At 40.8% G+C, this 24,100-nt stretch overlaps 1 protein-coding gene across 1 annotated transcript; it reads right to left on the reverse strand.

Moving 5' to 3' along the window:
* Positions 1-951: 951 nt before the first annotated feature.
* On the reverse strand, positions 952-24,100 carry zmp:0000000896 (caspase recruitment domain-containing protein 11). The gene is made up of 24 exons (XM_052132880.1): positions 23,968-24,100; positions 19,442-19,654; positions 18,974-19,111; positions 18,471-18,657; positions 17,872-18,010; positions 17,169-17,333; positions 16,975-17,094; positions 16,523-16,648; positions 14,026-14,193; positions 11,064-11,159; positions 10,904-10,940; positions 10,753-10,793; positions 10,580-10,668; positions 10,401-10,447; positions 10,060-10,183; positions 6,377-6,533; positions 6,133-6,256; positions 5,805-6,045; positions 4,274-4,340; positions 4,077-4,179; positions 3,807-3,965; positions 3,550-3,656; positions 3,217-3,332; positions 952-2,429 (listed from the first exon to the last, which is right to left on the reverse strand). The coding sequence occupies exons 1-24, from the start codon at positions 23,972-23,974 to the stop codon at positions 2,225-2,227; spliced, it is 2,976 nt and encodes a 991-aa protein (XP_051988840.1). The 5' UTR covers positions 23,975-24,100; the 3' UTR covers positions 952-2,224.

A 24,100-nucleotide genomic window follows, 5' to 3' on the forward strand; every position in this document is an offset into this window, starting at 1 on the left:
AGTAACACACAGGCGGTTTAAATCTGAACACTCACGAGTAACACACAGGCGGTTTTAATCTGAACACTCACGAGTAACACACAGGCGGTTTTAATCTGAACACTCACGAGTAACACACAGGCGGTTTTAATCTGAACACTCACGAGAAACACACAGGCGGATTTAATCTGAACACTCATGAGTAACACACAGGCGGTTTTAATCTGAACACTCACGAGTAACACACAAGCGGTTTTAATCTGAACACTCATGAGTAACACACAAGCGTTTTTAATCTGAACACTCACGAGTAACACACAAGCGGTTTTAATCTGAACACTCATGAGTAACACACAAGCGTTTTTAATCTGAACACTCACGAGTAACACACAGGCGGTTTTAATCTGAACACTCACGAGTAACACACAAGCGGTTTTAATCTGAACACTCATGAGTAACACACAAGCGGTTTTAATCTGAACACTCACGAGTAACACACAAGCGGTTTTAATCTGAACACTCACGAGTAACACACAGGCGGTTTTAATCTGAACACTCACGAGTAACACACAGGCGGTTTTAATCTGAACACTCACGAGTAACACACAGGCGGTTTTAATCTGAACACTCACGAGTAACACACAGGCGGTTTTAATCTGAACACTCACGAGAAACACACAGGCGGTTTTAATCTGAACACTCACGAGTAACACACAGGCGGTTTTAATCTGAACACTCACGAGTAACACACAGGCGGTTTTAATCTGAACACTCACGAGAAACACACAGGCGGTTTTAATCTGAACACTCACGAGTAACACACAGGCGGTTTTAATCTGAACACTCACGAGAAACACACAGGCGGTTTTAATCTGAACACTCACGAGTAACACACAGGCGGTTTTAATCTGAACACTCACGAGAAACACACAGGCGGTTTTAATCTGAACACTCACGAGAAACACACAGGCGGTTTTAATCTGAACACTCACGAGTAACACACAGGCGGTTTTAATGTGGTTGTGCACATGTTTAACATCACTCTGTAATGTCCAAACAGCAGCAGATTGCTCTTGTCAGTCATGTTTGTTTCTAAATACATTCTGTTCACACTCTTCAGTTATGAAACAGTGATGATGATGATGATGATCTACAGTGTAACTCAAGTGTTTTCAGGAGTCTCTACTGAATAACGGGGCGAGTTGGGTTAATATGAACGTATCTGCAGTCATTACATCAGCAGCCAGAGTGTCCCGAAATGCGAAACAGTTCAAATGAAACAGTGAAAGACACAATACAAAGGCTTTATACGCTGGTGAGTCCATCACTATGGTTACAGACATTACTCATGAGTTATCGAAGAACATTGACTTTGGTCTTCTGTTTATAGAGGCATTATTGAGTACCTGAATCTCAGAAACTGGCTGATATTTAGGGTTGCCAACTGTTAAACGTATTAGCTGAGACATTCTGTATTTGAGTGAAATTGCCCGTCCTACTGTATATTTAAGTGCTTAAAGGGCTCAAAACGTCCCTTAATGAAGACACAAAATGCAGGAAAATGTTGGCAACCCTACTGATTATACACACTTCAGAGGTCAGAGGTCATCACGGTGGAGATCTGTAATTCTGCGATTAATAACAAAGTCAATCTTACAGCTATAACAGTGAACTACTATTATAAAGTTAATAGTAAAGATCACATAAATAAGGGCTCAAATACCAGAAATGAAATATGCATATGTTGTTGTAAACTTCCAGCACCAGATCTAATAAACATTCATATAAAGCACACATACAGAGTTCACATTAGGAAATATCTCAGACATTATGAGCTACAACACAGAGAGAAAATCTTTGGTTCTCAACTGCTTTTGCTACATACAAGAATACACAAGCGTGGCCTTGAGAATCACATGTTGAAATGTTGGACAGTGACATTAGCTGAAATTCTGTTAATGCAAATACAACAGACTAACACATAAACAAATACTGTGATGAATATTGTCTTAGTATGACCCATAATGCAAAGTTTGATTGGACGCTACAGCCTTTATCAACAATATAAGATAGAGGAAGTGTTCTCTCTTTAACAGTTGATGGGTCTCTTTATGTTTCTCTCCTAACTATGCTCGATGATATGGTCAGATTTATTGTAATATCTGTATTTATCATTGTTTACGTGACTCTATGACCCTGTTTCCACCTGATATTAAGATGCGTCTCATGTGGTGTTTGTTTGACTCTACTGTACGCGCTCCTGCTCCAGCCACACCACCGCTGTCTGCTGACTGATGATGGTGCTGTGGATCACCGCGAGCAGATCGTCTGTGCAGCTCCATGTGTTCGGCTCCACCGTACTGAACATCAGAGGAAGAGACTCCAACTGCAGCTCCTCCATCTGACACACCTCCATCACCTGATCCTCCTTCTGACCCGATAACAGCTTCCTGAGAGACAGTAGAATAAACACAGAGAGTGTGAAGGGCTGCTAGCCGAATCAAGCCAGATGGACTCACCCAGTTATCAGCTGTTCAGAGCGTTTGGGTCAGTTTTTAAGTATAACTTTGGGTTCGGATTAAGTTTACGTTTGTATGTTAAAATAAATTATTATATTTGTATAATTATATATAATATATATATATATATATATATATATATATATATATATATATATATATATAAATAAATAATGTATAATAAAAAAATATTAATAAAGTGTATATATAATATTATTGAATATATTGATATTTATTATTTATAATATCTATAATATTTATATATATATTAAATGTAACATATTACATGAAATATATATTGTATATATATATATATATAGAGAGAGAGAGAGACACTTTTATTTAATATGCAATAGTATTTAAAAATTTGAACATCATTTATTTCACGCACATGCTCTCGCTCAGATGCACATGAACTGATGGGTTAGGGGCCGTTCACACCAGTAAACATTTGTTACACAGACGTCTTTGACCGTTGTGCCGAGTATTGTAGTTTTTTCAGTGCATTGCACAGGACTGATGCGTTTGTTAGACTCCATATCGAGTTTCAAAGAAGGGGGCCAACATGCCTTTTTAAAACTGTGTATGTTTACTGTAACTATACTGTTACAAATGTTGCCTACGATACTTAAATACTATACAACACGTAACAAATGTACTTTTTATGCAGAATAAATGCTAAAGAAAGTGAGTGGTGTGGAGAGAGACAGATGTCCACCTGAACTTCCTGCCCTTCTTGTCTTTGGGTTTGATGTAGATGATGATGGGGTAGATGTTGTGCTTCAGGAGATTCTCCACACTGTTCAAACCCAACTGAAGCAGACAGTGTTTATCCTGAACACACACAGATAGAGAGGTTAAATGTCCAGCATACATGTCAACTACACAAACAACAACTGGAAATACAACAGAGCTGGAGTTTGATTCACTATTTAATTCTCATTCTTCCATGTGGTGTTATTTTATCATTTCGATGACTTTATTATTATTATTATTATGAAAGAATGAGTCCAAACTGTCACAGAATACACAACACAACATGTGAGTTTACCTGGTTAATAACCTCATTTATACTGTGTAGTTTGATTCCCATTGGTTGATCTGACGAGTCTAAGAGGAAAACACTTTTATCCTGAAGGACACAACCGTCTAATGGCTCTGCATGTGAGAAATACACGTACAATCATACGAATCATTGTGAGAAGCTGAGGAAATGTGCCAAAATACAATCTCTGAATGAAAATAAATAAATTACCATTATGCCAATAAACCCACAAATTGAATCGTAATGTTGGTGATCTGCTGTACCTGGTTGGCAGGTGTTGAACTCCAGACCGGATTCGGCCGGCTGCAGCAGACGTTCGATGATCCCACGAGACAAAAGAGATGGAGAGAAAACCACCGGACGTTTACTGGACACATGGATCAACTGAACCAGACTGAAGGGAATCAGCTGCTCCTCATGACCTAGAAACACACACATACACACACACATACATGTACAGTTAGCGTTAACTCACTTTTAGGGCTTATAAGATTTATTCTGATTGGTTGAATGTAGAAGAGGGCAGCGCTTACGGTTGTTGAGTGTGAAGAGCACTGGACTGGACGAGCTGATTGCACGATAGTTTGAAGCGACGGCTTTAATCAGCCGGACACGCTCAGGAGATTTCTTACAGAACTACACACACAACACAACAAACAACTCAATAACTATGCCCAAATGAGACAGAGAAAGATATGGATATACTGTAAATAATGAATAATTCAGTCACCTTCCTCCTATATAGATTCTGTTCTAGTGTCATTGTACGCAGTCTCACTAACATCAGCTGTTGAGCTCTGAGAGACACAGAGAGAGCGTGGTTTAATTATCTTAGATTCACTATAGATCGCTATAGTTCTTTCAAATGAATGACATAAATGACACTTCCACTGATATTTTGTCCAAAAGCGTGGCAAAGCAATCACTGCAATATACGTTGATAGTGTTTGAGTATGTATGTAGTAATACCTGTTGTATTTTGTGTTGAATATGAGTGTATTTTAGTGTGCTTATTTTTGTGCGTGTACTATAGATCAACCGATATTGGATTTTGCTGATACCGATAGCTAATGTGCTGGAACAGGCTGATAACCATCCATCCATCCATCCATCTTCAACCGCTTATCCGAAGTCGGGTCGCGGGGGCAGCTGCTCCAGCAGGGGGCCCCAAACTTCCCTATCCCGAGCCACATTAACCAGCTCTGACTGGGCTGACCCGAGGCGTTCCCAGGCCAGTGTGGAGATGTAATCTCTCCACCTAGTCCTGGGTCTTCCCGAGGCCTCCTCCCAGCTGGACGTGCCTGAAACACCTCACTAGGGAGGCGGCCAGGGGCATCCTTACCAGATGCCCAAACCACCTCAACTGACTCCTTTCAACGCAAAGGAGCAGCTGCTCTACTCGAGCTCCTCACGGATGACTGAGCTCCTCACCCTATCTCTAAGGGAGAAGCCGCCACCCTTCTGAGGAAGCCCATTTCGCCGCTTGTACTCACGACCTAGTTCTTTCGGTCATGACCCAGCCTTCATGACCATAGGTGAGGGTAGGAACAAAAATTGACCGGTAGATCGAGAGCTTTGCCTTCGGCTCAGCTCTCTTTTCGTGACAACGGTGCGATAGAGCCGAGTGCAATACGCCCTGCTGCCCCGATTCTCCGGCCAACCTCCCGCTCCATTGTCCCCTCACTCGTGAACAAGACCCCGAGGTACTTGAACTCCTTCACTTGGGGCAAAACCTCATTCCTGATAACCGATTAATTTAATTTATTAAACATGTGCTTATTCTTTCCTAACTGCGACGGGGTGGCAAAAGAGACAAAGAGGCTACAAGAGGCCAAACTGATCGTTCCAAAAGCAACTATCGGTGCCGATTTATCGGCAAAAAATACATCTGACGACTTCTAATGTGTACCTGATGTAATGTGTGTGTACAGTTTATTGAGTATGTGTTTACCTTGTGCGTTTACTATAGGTTGACCAATGTTGGATTTTGTCTATACCGATATCTATGGAGGTGAAAAAGGCTGATAACCGATAAATTGGCTGATAGCTTTTAAAAATTTATTAATTCAATGTGTGAAATTTGTTCTTAGTCTTTCCTAACTGTGATGGGGCAGCACAAACACAGAGATTACAAGAGTCCAAATTAGCTCCAAAAGAAACTATCGGTGCCGATTTATCGTAAAAATCTGTCGACCTGTTGTGTGTACCTGATGTAATTTGTGTATATAGTGCAAGTGTGTGTTATAGTTGTGTGTGTGTACCTGTTGTAATTAGGCACAGCTCCGGTCTCCAGTGGTGTAGCTGTATCTTTGTCCACGCGGACACAGCGCCACTGATATTTGCCATTATATCTGGTGTCAGTGACATGAAGCACATCGTCACACAGAACTCTGAGACACGGCGGGTCACCAAGGGGACAGAGGTTGAGGTTCACACGCACATAGAACGAATCAGCACCAGTGAAGGATGAAGACGACAGTTCATCCAGTAAACCAGAATAACCTGATAGAGACAATAATGTAATATAATATAATATAATATAATATAATATAATATAATATAAAAATTGTGGTAGTATAGTGTGTTTACCCTCCTGGTTGTGTGTGTGTTTGAGTGAGTTTGGTTCAGTCCACCACTGCAGAGAGAAATGAGCCACTTCTGCTGTACACTGACTGAGAAGAACATGACCGTCCCCAAACAACACCTGATTCAACTGACACACACACACACACACACATACACATAAACACACTGTGTATGAACAGACCCAGATTAAAGAGGAGTGACACTGGATTAAACTGCAGTGTGAAAAGTGTCAAACTCTCTCTCTGACCTCCAGTAATTCACTCCCCTCTTTCAGACCACACTGCTCCGCACGCGAGCCCGCCCTCACCGACTGCACAAATATACCCGTCCGGTTGCCACCGACGATAGTGATGTCATCAGCGAGACTGAGGCTTTTAGGTGAGGAAGAGAGTACTGGAGATAACCTGAGAAACAGACAGAAAGAGATGAGAAAATGGAAGAAAAAGGACAATTCAGTGTTTATTGATTGCTGATATGGGGAAACAATTGTTTTAATGGTGTTTTCACACTAGAGCTTTTGGTTTAGACACATTTTGATTAATTTGTTTGGTCTTAAAGCAGTTGAATGAGTGTACACCAGCAAAACTGCACCCAAGTTTACTTGAATTTGAGAGTCTGGAGTACAGTTTATTGTTGATGTTTTGATTTAGAAGAGTGTCCGCTCATCTGCCAAATGTTCCCTTTCAAATGTTAGAACAACATTCCACGTCTTGGTTACTGACGTAACCTCTGTTACCTGATGGAGGGAACGAGATGTTGTGTTGATGTAGTGACACTAGGGGTTGCTTGTGGGAGCCGGAGACATCTCTGATCTTTCAGAAAAGGCCAATGAAAATTGGAGAGTGGAATTTCCATGTCACTCCCCCGGACATACATGTAGTATAAAGGAGTTGGAATACAAACACTCAATCAGGTTTCACAGACAACGTCCCGGCCATTTCAGCGGGTAGTTTAGTGTTATAGCAGGAGGGACACAATGTCTCGTTCCCTCCATCAGGGAACGGAGGTTACGTCAGTAATCATGACGTTCACCTTCTGTCACTCACTCGACGTTGTGTTGATGTAGTAACACTAGGGTCCCTATGGAAAATGCCACAACTTCTGAAATGTGTTTCGTGAACTGGCGGTGCGAGATGGCTAGAGCTCTATGTGCCTCGTAACCTGTGCACCAGGCCATAACATAACTACCTCCAATGCACTCATATGCGTCAAATGGTTCCCTGCACCTCGGGTACAAGTCAACTGCTCAAAAAATTTGGACGGGCTGACTTTTTTCACCCCAAAAGGAACTAAATCGTTCAGCTGGGGGCCATATTATATTGCCATATAAGGTCCACGTTGGGGAGTGTCCTTCCAAAGAGGAGGATACCGCAGAGACCACACCCCACTGGGAGAGGGGGGGGGACTTTATAGTGCATATTCGGCACATGGTCTACCGAGTCTGGTCGGAAGCACGACATGTGGAAGGGACCCATGGTAGATCCTACCCGAAGGGAGAGGAGTTACTACAAACATGGTGACTGGGGACAGAGAGGCCTCTGCTTAAGGAAGACATGATTTACTAACGGGGAAACAGTTTTGCGGAAAATACATCACACGGTGTTATCAACAGGATACACACAGGGGCCAGCTGTGTGCCAGCACGTCTGTGCAGAGGGGAGCCTTGGTCAGAGATTACCAGAGTGGGCAATGGGAGGATTCCCGGGAAGAGAACAGGTATATCTGCGTTTGAGCGATTCGACACCAAATCAGCTGGGCTACCTGAGGGCGGAGTCTCCACCGGGATATGAGTGGATATCACTGCTGACTCCAGAGGAGGAGACGGCGGGCGAGTTGCAACAAGAGTGTAGGCTGCCTTGGTGGTTGATGTACGAAATCATCGCTGTGTTGTCCATCCGGACCAACACGTACTTGCCCCAGATCAATGGTAATAGCCTCCGCAGGGCAAGTAATACAGCCAGCAACTCGAGGCTGTTGACATGCCAATGCAATCGCTGGCCAGTCCAAGGGCTGTTGCACACGGCACCCCAGCCATGCTTGGAGGCATCCGTCCTAACCACAACGTGCCTAGAGACCTGGCCTAGGGGAACTCCTGCCATAGGAACGCTAGGTCGGACCAAGGGCTGGACAGATGGCAGCAGACCTGCATGATGAGCAAGCGGTGTGTGGAGCCATGCCCATTTTGCTACTCGGGTCTGAAGCCAGTGCTGAAGCGGTCTCATATGCATCAACCCGAGAGGCGTTATGGCCTTTGAGGATGCCATATGCCCCAGGAGCCTCTGAAAGGATTTCAGTGGGACTGACGTGTTCTGTCTGAACGTATGCAGACAGTTCAGCACCGACTGCATGCGCTCATCCGTGATGTGCGCCTTCATTGAGACTGAGTCTAACTCCATACCAAGAAAAGAGATGCTCTGAACCGGGGAGAGTTTGCTCTTTTCCCAGTTGACCCGAAGCCCCAAATGGCTGAGGTGCCTGAGCACCAGGTCCCTGTGCGTACATAACAGGTCCCGCAAGTGAGATAGAATCAGCAAGTCATCGAGATGTCTATGCGAATGCCCACTTCCTTTAACGGGACAAGGGCTGCCTCTGCTACCTTCGTGAAGGCGTGAGGTGACAGGGACAGACCGAAGATGAGGACCTTGTACTGGTATACCTGGCCCTTGAAAGCACACTGAAGGAAGGGTCTGTGTCGAGGAAGGACAGAGACTTCAGGTCTACCGCCACGAACCAGTCTTGATGCCGGACAATTGCTAATATGCGTCTTTGCATCAGCATCTTGAACGGGATTTGTGCAAAGCCTAAATCAGAACAAGCAGGTCTAAGGCTGTAAAATCCCCTTCTTCATCTTGGCTGGAGGAACAGACTCTATGGAAGGATGCGATCTCCACGCGTGAGGCAGTGGCATTCTCGCCTTTCACCGCAGTGAAGCGGATGCCGTTGAACCTGGGTGGGCACCTGGCTAACTGAATCACATAGCTGAGTCGGACAGTCCTTATCAGCCACTGCGGCGGATTGTGGAGCGCGAGCCACAATCATGTCGGATGTAACGCCGGGTGGAGCCTTGCGGTGGGGCGGAGCCTAAGGTGCCACTTGTGGTTGTGCCAAGTCCAGGGACATCAAAGCACTAACCTGGCTCCTTGTGACCACTCCCGGAACAGCCTGGGACGGGGGTGGATTTGTGCCACAGCTGGGCGCGCAAGGGCGGGAACCCCGCCTCTGGTGTGCCGAACCTGCCAGAGAGAAGCGGTGCCTGGCGGTCGTGATAATCGTTCCCAGTGCTAACCGAAGTGGCCTCGAACCCGTAGGTAGAAGAACCATGGCTGAGAGCTGCTGGGGGGCTTTCCCTGGGGCATCTTTAAAAATATGCTCTCCATGAGTGCCACTCTTTTAGAAGGGAAATATAATCTTTTAGGCTGCTGAAGCACCCAGGGGCATTCTCTGCACTCAACTGGTGCAACAGGGGGAGAAGCCACTTTAATGTGCCGAAAATCCAACAGCTTTACTGGACTCAGAGATCAGTGAATACAACCGCTTGGCTCCAAAGAAGAAGTTTGAATGAGTGTTTGCATTCCAGCTCCTTTTATACCCGCATGTCCGGGGGATTGGCATGCAAATTCCACTCGCCAATTTTCATTGGCCTTTTCTCAAAGATCAGAGATGTTTGGGGCTCCTGGGAGTGACCCCTAGTGTCACTACATCGACACAAATTTGAGTGAGTGACAGAAGGGGAACAGATGATTTCCATGTGAATCAGCTCTTTAAAAGATGTTAATTAGTTCTCTGTACACAATATTTTTTACTAACTTGTGGAAGTTAAATGCTGTTTATTTCTCATTACTGAAATCTGATTCAGATCAAGAAAGTGAACCAAGTGTGAACACAGCTCAAGTGTTTCCAATAGATTCAGAACAGATAAAGAGTTCATACACCAGTGATGATGAAGATGATGATGGTTTAGGGTCAGGAAGGGTCGGGGTCACGTTGATGTCAGGAAGAAAGAGATGAGACGGTAGAGAACTCCATGAACTGAACAGACACGAGTCTGAATCCTCTACACACACACACACACACACACACACACACATACTGATATTTACTAACACAATATCCAAAACAGACTGAGATTGTGACAAAAATAGAGACAGACAAGTAGAGACACATTAAGAGCATTGAGAAACCAGAACAAAAAGGGAGATCAGAAAATCAGATAGACAAACAGACAAAGATTCAGACAGACAGGCAGAGAGACAGACAGTTGTATCACACACCTGTGTTTGGCTCAGTCTCATCACTTCCCCATGAGTTCAAATCAAACCTGCAAACACACACACACACCGGCAGAAACACGTCAAATAATCATTGATCAGTGAATCAGTCACTCACAAACACTTTAACAAGATCCAGTCATGATCATGTCTTTACTCGCTGTAATGTGTGTGTGTCTTACTCTATGTTCACTCTGCGGTTGATGGAGTTCACACAGGGTGGAAATGGAAATGTCGACAGTCTGTTGATATCCTTCTCTGTGTTACACTCCTGTACACACAACAAAACATACTGTCTAGTGATGTGTGAAAGACAGTGATACATTGGTAAATGATTATATGTGATGAGACGCACCGGTGTGAGCAGAATTTCCTCTGAATGTAAGCAGTATAAATCTGTAATAAACACAAAACAAGATTAATATTGTAATCAACCAATCACAGCACTAAACTCTGTAGATCACACACACACACACACACACACATACACTCACACACGCACTCACCTTCAGACTGCTCACTGATTTGAACTGTAGAGGGCGACTGTAGAAACAAAAATACATTCAGAAAACAAGAACATTGTGTGTGTGTGTGTGTAATGTGTGTGTGTGTGTGTATGTGTGTGTGTGTGTGTGTGTGTGTGCGTGTGTGTTACGCGACTCTAACCTTAAACTGTGTTCGGCGTGAATGTGGAATGGGGCTTAAATCAGCAGAACAGCATGGTCCGAAACACTGATCCTCACTGAACAGAGACAAATGAGACTACAGACACAAACAGTCAATGTGTAGTACAGTATTGCATGGTACAGTGTAGTATTAGTATAGTGCAGTATAGAATCAAATATTATTCCATAGTACAATCGTATAGTATAGTGAAATATACTGTAGTATTAGTAAAGTGTAGTATAGTGTAGCATACTATAGTATAGTATGGAATAGTACAATATAGAATAGTACTTATATAATTTAGAAAAGTATAATTTAGAACAGTACAGTGTAGTATGGTACAGTATTAGCATAGTGCAGTGTAGAATAGTATAGGGTAATCCAGTTTATCATTGCTTAGTACAGTATTATTATAGTCTAGCATACAATAGTATAGTACTCAACAGTAGAGTATAATACAGAACAGTAGAGTATAGTACTGTATATTATTAGTATAGTACAGTGTAGTATAGTAAAGTATATTTCAGTATAGTGTACATACCGTAGTATAGTATAAAATAGTACATTATAGTATAGTACTCAACAGTAGAGTATAATACAGAACACTAGAGTATAGTACTGTATATTATTAGTATAGTACAGTGTAGTGTAGTATAGTATAAAAATAGTACATTTTAGTATAGTCTAGCATACAATAATATACTATAAAATAGTACATTATAGTATAGCACTCAACAGTAGAGTATAATACAGAACACTAGAGTATAGTACTGTATATTATTAGTATAGTACAGTGTAGTGTAGTATAGTATATTATAGTATATTTTAGTATAGTCTAGCATACAATAGTATACTATAAAATAGTACATTATAGTATAGTACTCAACAGTAGAGTATAATAAAGAACACTAGAGTATAGTACTGTATATTATTAGTATAGTACAGTGTAGTATAGTATAGTATATTTTAGTATAGCCTAACATACAATAGTATAGTATAAAATAGTACATTTTAGTATAGCACTCAACAGTAGAGTATAATAAAGAACACTAGAGTATAGTACTGTATATTATTAGTATAGTACAGTGTAGTGTAGTATAGTATAAAAATAGTACATTTTAGTATAGTCTAGCATACAATAGTATAGTATACAATAGTACATTATAGTATAGCACTCAACAGTAGAGTATAATACAGAACACTAGAGTATAGTACTGTATATTATTAGTATAGTACAGTGTAGTATATTATAGTATATTTTAGTATAGTCTAACATACAATAGTATAAAATAGTACATTATAGTATAGTACTCAACAGTAGAGTATAGCAAAGAACAGTAGAGTATAGTACAGTGTAGTATAGTATAGTATATTTTAGTATAGTCTAACATACAATAGTATAGTATAAAATAGTACATTATAGTATAGTACTCAACAGTAGAGTATAATAAAGAACACTAGAGTATAGTACTGTATATTATTAGTATAGTACAGTGTAGTATAGTATAGTATATTTTAGTATAGTCTAACATACAATAGTATAGTATAAAATAGTACATTATAGTATAGTACTCAACAGTAGAGTATAATAAAGAACACTAGAGTATATTACTGTATATTATTAGTATAGTACAGTGTAGTATAGTATGTTTCAGTATAGTGTACATACTGTAGTATAGTATACAATAGTACATTATAGCATAATACTCAATAGTAGAGTATAATACAGAACACTAGAGTATAGTACTGTATATTATTAGTATAGTACAGTGTAGTATATTATAGTATATTTTAGTATAGTCTAACATACAATAGTATAATATAAAATTTTACATTATAGTATAGTACTCAACAGTAGAGTATAAAAAAGAACAGCAGAGTATAGTACTGTATATTATTAGTATAGTACAGTGTAGTATAGTATGGTATATTTTAGTATAGTCTAACATACAATAGTATAATATAAAATTTTACATTATAGTATAGTACTCAACAGTAGAGTATAAAAAAGAACAGCAGAGTATAGTACTGTATATTATTAGTATGGTACAGTGTAGTATAGTATGGTATATTTTAGTATAGTCTAACATACAATAGTATAGTATAAAATAGTACATTTTATTATAGTACTCAACAGTATATTATTAGTATAGTACAGTGTAGTATAGAATAGTATATTATTATATAATATAGTACATTATAGAATTAGAGCAGTGTAGTATTAGTATAGAACACTGCAGTTTATCATTATTTAGTACATTATTAGTTTAGTGTAGTATAGTGTAGCATATTATAGTATAAAAAGTATAGTGTTGTATGTGTTTAGTATAGTATAGTATAGTATATTTTAGTATAGTGTACCATACCATAGTATAGTATAAAATAGTACAATATTGTATAGTACACTATATTACAGTATAATTTAGAACAGTACAGTATAGTAATTAGTATATTAGTATTAGTATAGAACATTGTATTATAGTATAGATTAGTATGATACAGTATGGTAAATGATAGTATTATAATGCAGTTTATCATTGTTTAGTACATAATTAGTATAGTGTAGAACAGTGTAGCATAGTATAGTAAAGTACAGTGTTGTATCAGTAAAGTTTAGAATAGTACAACATTGTATAGTACACTACAGTACAGTATCATTTAGAACAGTATAGTATTGTTTTAGTAGAGTCCAGTGTAGTATAGTATAGAATAGTATACTATTATAGTATTAGAACAGCATAGCGTAGTATAGTATAGTACAGTATTGTGTAGCTTAGCGTAGTAGAGAACACTATAGTATAACGTAGTATAAGAATAATATAGTGTTGTGCAATGTTCGAGCAATGGAACACAATTAGATTTTAATACTGCAAGTGTTAAACTTTCACCCTCAGTGTAGACAGTGTTGAAGTCATGTGCAGGTAAAGTGTGCAGTGTGTAATACGCAGTGCTGCAAACTCACACAGTGCAGGCAGGGGGCGTTCTGCACTCTCTTGTCCCTGTCTCGCTCAGCCTCTCTCTGCAGTTGCTCCAGACTGCACTGCAGCTCTGCGATTCGCTTGCGCAGATGGTTTTTATCCAGGAGACAGTCAGTAAACTCCAACTGCAGACTGTCACGGCTGTGCAAAGCCTTAAAAACATCAACAATGTGCATATGTGTGTGTCTGTTAGTGTGTGTCCATCTGTGTAAATATTGAGAGGTGTTTGTATTGTGTCTAATCTGAGGTGGGTATACAGTTTAAGTTTACCCCCAAGCCACCAAACTCCTCAATACTCAGAGACTGGACTGACACACACACACACACACACACACACACACACACACACACACACACACACACACACACACACACACACACACACACACACACACACACACACACACACACACACTCACGTGTCCTGAGTTGCACTTTAATTACTGTCACTTTATAACTGTCTGCTACCTCAATAACTGCTATGTGCATAGAACACTATCTCATAGTATGTTATGTTTACATTTGGCACTTTTAGAAACTGTCATCTTTTTGCACTACTGTGTACTGGTCGGCACTGTACTGTCTCTCACTGTCTCTCACTGTGTCTATTGTCCTGTTCATTGTTAGTAATTTATTGTACTGTCCCGTACACCGTGCACTTTATATAGTTATGTTATTTAGTCTGTGTAGTCTCATGTGTTCCTGTGTTTGTCCTGTGTTGTTTTATGTAGCACCATGGTCCTGGAGGAACGTTGTCTCGTTTCACTGTGTACTGTACTAACTGTATATGGTTGAACGACAATAAAAACCACTTGACTTGACTTAAGTCAGAAGTTTACATACACCTTACCCAAATACATTTAAACAAAATTTTTCACAATTCCTGACAATAAATCATAGAAAACATTCCCTGTTTTAGGTCAGTTCGGATCACTACTTTATTTTAAGAATGTGAAATATCAGAATAATATTAGAGAGAATGATTTATTTCAGCTTTTATTTCTTTCATCACATTCCCAGTGGGTCAGAAGTTTACATACACTGTGTTAGTATTTGGTAGCATTGCCTTTAAATTGTTTATCTTGGGTCAAATTTTTTGGGGATCCTTTCACAACCTTCTCACAATAAGGTTCTGGAATTTTGTCCCATTCCTCCAGACAGAACTGGTGTAACTGTGTCAGGTTTGTAGGCCTCCTTGCTCACACATGCTTCTTCAGTTCTGCCCATGGCCACTCCAATTCCTTGACTTTGTTGTCCTTAAGCCATTTTGCCACAACTTTGTAGGTATGTTTGGGGTCATTGTCCATATGTCCATAACTTCCTGGCTGATGTCTTCAGATGTTGCTTCAATATATCCACAGAATTTTCCTTCCTCATGATGTCATCTATTTTGTGAATTGCACCAGTCCCTCCTGCAGCAAAGCACCCCACAACATGATGATGCACCCCCATGCTTCACGGTTGGGGTGATGTTCTTCGGCTTATAAGCCTCACCCTTTTTCCTCCAAACATGACGATGGTCATTATGACCAAACAGTTACATTCTTGTTTCATCAGACCAGAGGACATTTCTCCAAAAGTAAGATCTTTGTCCCCATGTGCACTTGTAAACTGTAGTCTGGCTTTTTTATGGTGGTTTTGGAGCAGTGACTTCTTCCTTGCTGAGCAGCCTGTTCAGGTGATGTCCATATAGGACTCGTTTTGCTGTGGATCTAGATACTCGTCTACCTGTTTCCTCCAGTATCTTCACAAGGTCCTTTGCTGTTAATCTGGGACTGATTTGCACTTTTCGCACCAACAGAATGTGTCCCCTTCCTGAGCGGTATGATGTCTGTGTGGTCACATGGTGTTTATACTTGCGTACTATTGTTTGTACAGATGAACGTGGCACCTTCAGGTGTTTGGAAATTGCTCCCAAGTATGAACCAAAATTGTGGAGGTCCACAATTGTTTTTGGCAGATTTCTTTTGATTTTCCCATGATGCCAAGCAAAGAGTTTGAAGGCAGGCCTGAAAATACATCCACAGGTACACCTCCAATTCAGTACACCTCCTATCAGAAGCTAATTGGCTAATTGTCTAAAGGCTCAACGTCATTTTCTGGAGTTTTCCAAGCTGCTTAAAGGCACAGTTAACTTAGTGTATGTAAACTTCTGAACTCACTGGAATTGTGATTATAGTCAATTAAAAGTGAAATAACCTGTCTGTAAACAATTTATGGAAAAATAAATCTTGTCCTAAATGACTTGCCAAAACTATAGCTTGCTAATTTTAAATCTGTGGAGTGATTAAAAATGAGTTTAAATGACTTGAACTGAACTCATAGTCTGTGGATGTGCATCATGCTGAATTTTATTGTTATTGACTGCCATTCATACTTTATAAAGAATTATAAAACAGATATTTTTCCTTTTATGGGTTAGAAGTTTGGTTTAGTTTAGTCTTTAGTGATTTATAATAGGTCTACATGTGTGTGTGTTACCTGGTCTCTCTCTCTCTCGAGCTCCATGATCTGGTTGAAGTACGATACACTCCTCTTCTGTTCAGTCTCCCAGTCCAGCTGTAGAGTCCTGACCTTCAGATTCAACTGCTCACAATGAAACGACAGCTACACACATACATGGTGTTGTGGGTACATTTCATGTTGTGTGATATATATTTTAAATACATTTTCATCAATATAAAATACCACTGCTTATTTTCTTTGTGCATAATTCAATTTCTCCAAATCACTTCAATTTAGTTCATAAAGAAGGTGTATATTACATTAAACCTTGGTATTCAGATGCACTAGTTTGTAGACTTGGTCATTGCACCTAAATATCCATGTTTATATTCACTCTTAATTTTGCCTTTGGATGGATCAAGATAATCCATAATTTTCAATAAGCAATATGTAGTAAATAGTATACACTGTGTAGTATGCAGTGCTACCTTCTCTCTCTGTGCCTCTGAGCTCTCCAGCTCCCCCTGCAGTGTGACGATGGTGCTGCACAACTCCTGCCGCTCTTCTGTTGCCTCTCTACGATCCTGCTGCAGAATATCTAACAGAGCCTGCACACACACATTCAGTCAGAGCAAACACACTCTTAAAGTATGCTGTACATTATGTCTTGTGTGTTTCTCACCTGATTTCCACACATGGGCTCTCGTGTTCTCACATTGAGTGGTGTTGAGTGCTCCTGTGCTGCGGGGGCGCTGTTACACACCTCAGAGCTCATCTGATTGGTTGCAGAGGGGGTGGAGCCATCTCGTCTCTCTGCCTCCTGCAGTTTCTTCCTGAGCTGCTCCACCTGACGGTGACATCACACAAACGCCCACCATGAGACCGGTAACTCACTTACTGATTTGCTGGTGTTACGCCGCCTTTTCACTGCATCTGACTGGTGATAAAATGGAAGTCCAGTGGAGAGTCACACGGGGGCCACATGGAGTTCTGACCATCTGCGGATGCGAAATTTACTGATCTGATTTGAGCTTCAGATGTGTTGAAATATTTCAACTTGTGCGACCGTATGCGACTGCTCAGTCGGATGTGAGGTATTCTATTTAAAATATGTTCAATATATATATATATAATGAGAAATGATCATTTATGTTATGAGGACTCTCACATCGTGATTCGTGAATGCCTTCTCCAGCACAATAAAAACAATCGATTGCAAGCAAATTGACAGTTCCTCATGACTGCCACTAGGGGGCGAAATGCAACAGTCACGCAGAAACCTCGGAGACAGTGAAAGACGGATTTAGCCTAATTTAAATAATTGTTAAAATGAATGTGTGGAAGTGTTTTGCACATTTACGTTTGTGTATAAGTGAATGTATTACCTCAGCGAGTAGTTCTCTCTCGCGCATTGTGGCTCTGCGTTGTTCCTCTAGTGCTCGCGAGTATTTCACAGCCTGTTCCAGATGCCGATCCTTTAATAAACCCAACTGACGACTACAAGACTCGCTATCCTGCCTCGACCTGACACAAATAATTAGAATAATTTATTCATTTAGTACCATACTAACAACACATCAGCATCAAATATACAGAAGATGAAAGTAAACAAACAACAGCACAAAAAATAAGGAGAGCAAAGCACAAACAAACATGAGCATACAGTAACAAACACAAAAGCAAGGGCATCCTGGGGCAGAACAGGAATGAATGGATTAAGAAACCAGAGTAGCACAATGTGAAGAGATACATTGTTAATTCACAGAGGGATTGTGGGAGAGAACACAAACATATGGACTTGAGTCAGATGTGTGCGGGCTGGACACAGAATCGTCACAATACATGTTGTGTTCAACATTAGTTTGATTATTTCAAAGCTTAAAAGAAGAGTTTGTGCCACAAGTGTGTTTCCTTTACATAAATGACACTTGCTTTGATATTTCTAGACTTTTTGGGCTCAGTGTATATCAGTGAGTATAAGCACCTCTCCTGTTGTATCCTGTCCATTCGTAGCTCTTGTGCTTTACGTTCAGCTCGACTGCGCTCCTCCTCGGCCACACGGCAGCGCTGAGAGAAACGGCGCTCACACAAACGACTACAGCGCAACTGCTCGCGCAACTTACGCACCTCGACGAGCAGAAACTGCGTCAAACCCTCTGGACCCTCCTCATCTACAAACACACACACACTCATTATTACAATAAAACAATGAAAATGACATTTCACCTTACAGTATCAGTATCTGCAAAATCCACTACCGGTTGACCTCTAGTTTGAGGTTTTACAGGCCTTACAGACAGATCAATTCGAAAAAATAAAACATACTAAATCAGAACAGTCTGAAGGTCCGTGCCAAGTCTGGTGTATGTTGCTTATATACTGTAAGCTTTAGGAATTACAGTCAGACATTTTCAATGGAAGCCATTTTTAATCATCAATAAAGTACATATTTGACAGGCACACACACACACACACACACACACACACCCAGCATGATGGAGCAGCGTTGTGTAGCTTGTTGTCCGGTGAGTTGTGTGTATTGTTCAGGATGGTAAAACTCCAGTGACTCCATGAAGGCCTCAAGACCACGCTGACCACGCCCCCTCAGAATGTCCAATAAACGACCTGCACACAACAACCAATCAAATCACTTCATACATATGACCAGTCGCATAACCTAGCATTCTAGCACACTATTCTCACTATTTCTGCAGTGGAGTATGGATTCAGTTGATGAACTTTAGGCTAATATTGCTCACAGCATGTTGCATTAAGAGGAGTTATGTGACTGAATGATAGAGGAATGATAGACAGAAGCGGGTAAAGCAGTTTTTAAATATTAGTACATTAAATATCAGTCTAAATTAATTCTAGGGTAATGGATTTAGCTAACTATTACATGCTAACACAAACAGTATGACACACAGCCCGTGTGTAGTGTCATGTTGTTCTCACCAGCTCTGCTGATTCTCAGTGGATACTGACTGGAGTTCAGCACCTCGTCTTCGTCCTGCTCATCGATGACCTTACACTGACGCAGGTACGGCGTGAGTTTTGCCGGGTTTAAAATGCGAGTCAGTTTGTGTCGGACTCCTTCCACGCGCTCCCAGAGTTCCTCGTGTTTCTCCTCCTCTTCTGATGGAGTCCCTCCACCTAACGGCCATTCACCTGACGAGAAAGATTAAACATGCTCTTCACAACTGAGTTTATTTTTCTTAAGTCATTTATTGTATAATGCCCAATTAACAAATGTTTAAAAAAAATAAATGTTCAAACTGAAAGCGTTCTTGCATTAAAAAGTGATCCATGCAACAATTAATTAAACAAAATGCAACTGTATGAAGTAAAAACTCGCTCTTTTTAACTTGACAGCATCTTAAAAATATGAGATGCCGAAAACAAACAGCGAGATGTGGCGCAACGGTCAAAGACATCCGTGTAACCGCTACACAGACACCTTTGAGAGTTGTGCCACGTCTTAATGATTTTTGTTGGGTTATTTTTCTATGGTGAAAAAAAAAAAATATTAAAAAAGAGCACAGACGGATGCTAAAAACATGTTCGGCTTGAATGCCGCATGATAATATCACACCATTATAACAATGCTAATTGAGAGCAGACCATTGAAAGGCGATGCTTTTGATGTACAGTGTAACAAAACACTGTTTAAGCATCCAGTTGCAGACTCATAATCATTTAGTCTATTGATGTCCTTTTTCAGACACAAATGTGGCCTTACTGACCAAACAGTGTTGAACGATACACAAAACTCAACACACGCTGACACAACTGAAATCGGTCACTAGTCGCCCCTACTGGTGCAATGAAGCATTACAACAATCACTGATTACAACAGAATGAATCTGAGGGTACAAAAATAAATAAACACCAGACTAAGATACAGACTGCTGAAAATCTCTTATCAACTCTCTGGAAATAACAAATAGATAAATTAAAAAAACATGAAAATGGTTATCTGATATCTGCAACATCCAGAGGAACAATCAGGAAAGTTAATCAGTTATGATTCATACAGGTATCAACTCTTTTTCAAAGTATTTTTCAGTGCTTCACAAAAGTAATTTCTGTATTCATTCTTGTTTTCCTGTCAAAAACCCTAGCCTAAATATTCTTAAATCAACATAAATGTACTTGAGAGGCAATGTAACACAAGATTAAAAATGGGCATTTTTAGTAAAATCTAAAAAAATGTAAATAGTGCAGTTTAAGTATAACACAATTATTTTTGCCAATGGGTGAGAAAAGTAAACTATTAAAACAATGATTTTATTTGTAGCGCTGCACGAGACCAGATAAATGTCATATAATCACAGATGTGAATGTGTAAAGTCACTCTATGAGAGTCCAAATGTGAACTCATTAAATCTCAGAGGAGGACAGACAGCTACTGTCTCACTGCTGAAGAATGTAGATTGTACCGCCACAACCCTTCTCCACGCAAGAGTTGAGAAACACCAGACTAAGATACAGACGGCTGGAAATCTCTTATCAACTAAATAAAAAGCATGTATCTGGGCCTGCTGACATCTGCAACATCCAGAGGAAAGATCTGGAGCGTTAATGGAGCTCTCAGTTATGGTTCATACAAGTGTCAACTCAAACAGAAATAGACAACAATGAGTCAATTGTTGATATACAGTCTTCAAATTCTCCCAAGAGCAAATGATCTCACCACATAAACGTTTAAAGCTCTTTACTCTTACTGGATGCCAGCAATTTACTCATTTATTGCTCTTGAAGTAATAGCTCACCAAACTATGAAAAGTCTCTCATTATTTACTCACCCTCATGATATCCCAGGTGTGTATGACTTCCTTTCTTCTGCTGAACACAAATGAATATTTTTAGAAGAATATTTTATCTCTGTAGATCCATACAATGCAAGTGAATGGGTGCTAACTTTTTGAAACACCAAAATCCACATAAAAGTAATCCATAGGACTCCAGTGGTTTAATCCATATTTTCAGAGGGGATATGACAGGTTTGGGTGAGATAAAAGATCAATGTTTAAGTCCTGTGTGGCAGGGTGGAGGGCGGGCCGGGTTGTGATTATACACACCCGGTCCCTTATCAGGCTAAATAAGCCTCCGAGAGGAATAAAGGCCGATGGCAGACAGTGGTGCGACGAGAGAGAGATAGTTTACAGACATGTCCGTCATGTGTGTGTTTGTCTTTTGCTTCAGTTTTATATTAAACTATTATTTCTCACCTCCTCCTTTCCATTGAACTACGTTCTACTGGTGCCAAAGCCCGGGAAGGAGGAGGGATGCCCGTCGCGGAGTCCTCGACACTGCCGTCCACCCAGGGGAGTGCCGCTGCCATCCACTGCAGGAGGGAGTAGACTCACCGCCCGGACTAGGTGAATGGCCGCCGTCTGCAAGGCGAGTGGGGACTGAACTCCCCGACCGCCTGGAGCGATGAAGCCGCTGCCAGGGGTGGAGGAGAGCCCTGCCATCCCCCAGAAACGTGGAGGGGTCGAAGGAAGACCGCCGTCCGGGAGGGGAGGAGGGAAGTGTCTCCCCGACCGCCTGCAGCGGTAGGGCCGCTGCCAGGGGCGGAGGAGTGTCCCCACGAGTTGCTGAGAACGCGGAGGGGCGTTCTGACTGCCGGGGGTCATGAGTCTGACTCCCGTCCGCCCGGGGAGAAGCGGCTGTCGTCCGCCTGAGAGGGTGGAGGAGTGATCGAGGACCATGCGACGGTGTATCGGAGAACCAGCGAGTTTTTCATCTCTCTCTCCTCTCTCTCTCTCACTGACGCTCTGCGTTGGCCTTGATAAAATTTTAGCCTGTTACAGGAAGTACCCCCCATTTTAATTATTTCTGTTTCCCTCCCCTTGTCCCCTCCCTCGTCCAGGTAGATGGGGATGACCTGCCGGCAGACCAGGCTTAAAGCACGCCCTCCCCCAGGGAAAGAGTATGGGGGATGTATGTCAGGCCGGGGGCTCCCCAACCTGAGAGAACGAGTGTGTGATCATACACACCCGGTCCCTTATCAGGCTAATTAAGCTTCCAAGAGGGATAAAGGCAGATGGCAGACGGTGGTGCGACGAGAGAGACATGTCCATCATGTGTGTGTTTGTCTTTTGCTTCAGTTTTATATTACAACTATTATTTATATTGCCGAGCCGGTTCTCGCCTCCTCCTTTCCATCGAACTACGTTACATCCTTGTTTGTCAGAAATTCTTCTCCCTGCCCAGTAGGGGGCGATATGCATGAAGAATGTGAATCGCCATAAACACAAGAAGAAGAATGTGAAAGACTTAAATATTGATCTGTTTCGCACCAAAAGTGATCATATCACTTTAGAAGACATTAATTAAACCGGCTGGAGTCATGTCAATGATGTTTATGCTGACTATCAGTGATTTTTGGAGTTTCAAATATCGGATCACCATCCACTTGCATTTTAAGGACCTACTGAGCTGAGATATTTTTCTATATTTCTTAAAATGTGTTCTGGTGAAGACAGAAAGTCACACCTGAGATATCACGATGGTGAATAAATAATGAAGGAATTTTCATTTGGGAGAACTATCCCTTTAAGGAACTTTATGAAAAAGATCTGGGAATGCGTGAATCTCTACTGAGTCTTGTCTGAGCAATCAAAAATTCTCTCCATTCTGTCACATTAACTCTGAACTTTCTCAAGAGAGATCACAGTCAAAAATATCTACACACATCTGTGTTTGCTGTCTGTGTGAGTGTGTGTGTGTGTATTGAGGTGAATGGGCAGGTCTGAACACATGCAGGAATCTGTGAATGACTCGCATACTGAAGGAATCAGCTACACTAACACAAATAACACACTACACTACTATAACACACACATCACAGAAACACAACACAACTAACATCAAACATGAACACCAAACTAACACAAGTAACACACTATTCTACATCAAAATGAACTCTAACATGAACATTATACAAACATTACACTGTCACAATCACACAACTCTACAATAACAAACACACAGTATAATAACACACAAAAATGATAAGCTACACTACATTTACACAACAACACTACACTAACACAAATTACACTACACTACACTAACACACACAGTCACACAAAAGCAAATGATAGGCTACACAGCAATAACACAAACACAACAACACTACACAAACACAAATATTACACTAACATGAACATTACAATAGCACAAACATCACAGTAACATAAACAACAGACTACACTAACAATAAAAAAGATGAAATATAAATCAAATTAAAATACTAACATGACAGTAACATAAACATAACACTAATAATGACACAAAAACACTACACTTCCACTAACACACATGTGATAGGCTACCCTACACAAACACATCACAGTAACACAAGCACAGCACTAACATTCACACCTCACCTAAACCAACATTACACTACATCAAACTGGTCGAAGTGTGTATATGCAAGAGTTGGAATATGAATCAGCAGTTTCATGTCTTACCACTCATGATCTAAACGAACTGATGATGATCCAAACAAATCCACAGCAGCTACACTTCCACCAAGATGAACGAGTGAATTTCAGATTCAACTGTAAAGTTTCTATCACACCTACACCTCCTTTTCAGTATACA

The sequence above is a fragment of the Xyrauchen texanus genome, chromosome 8 (assembly GCF_025860055.1).
Source record: "Xyrauchen texanus isolate HMW12.3.18 chromosome 8, RBS_HiC_50CHRs, whole genome shotgun sequence".
NCBI lineage: Eukaryota > Metazoa > Chordata > Actinopteri > Cypriniformes > Catostomidae > Xyrauchen > Xyrauchen texanus.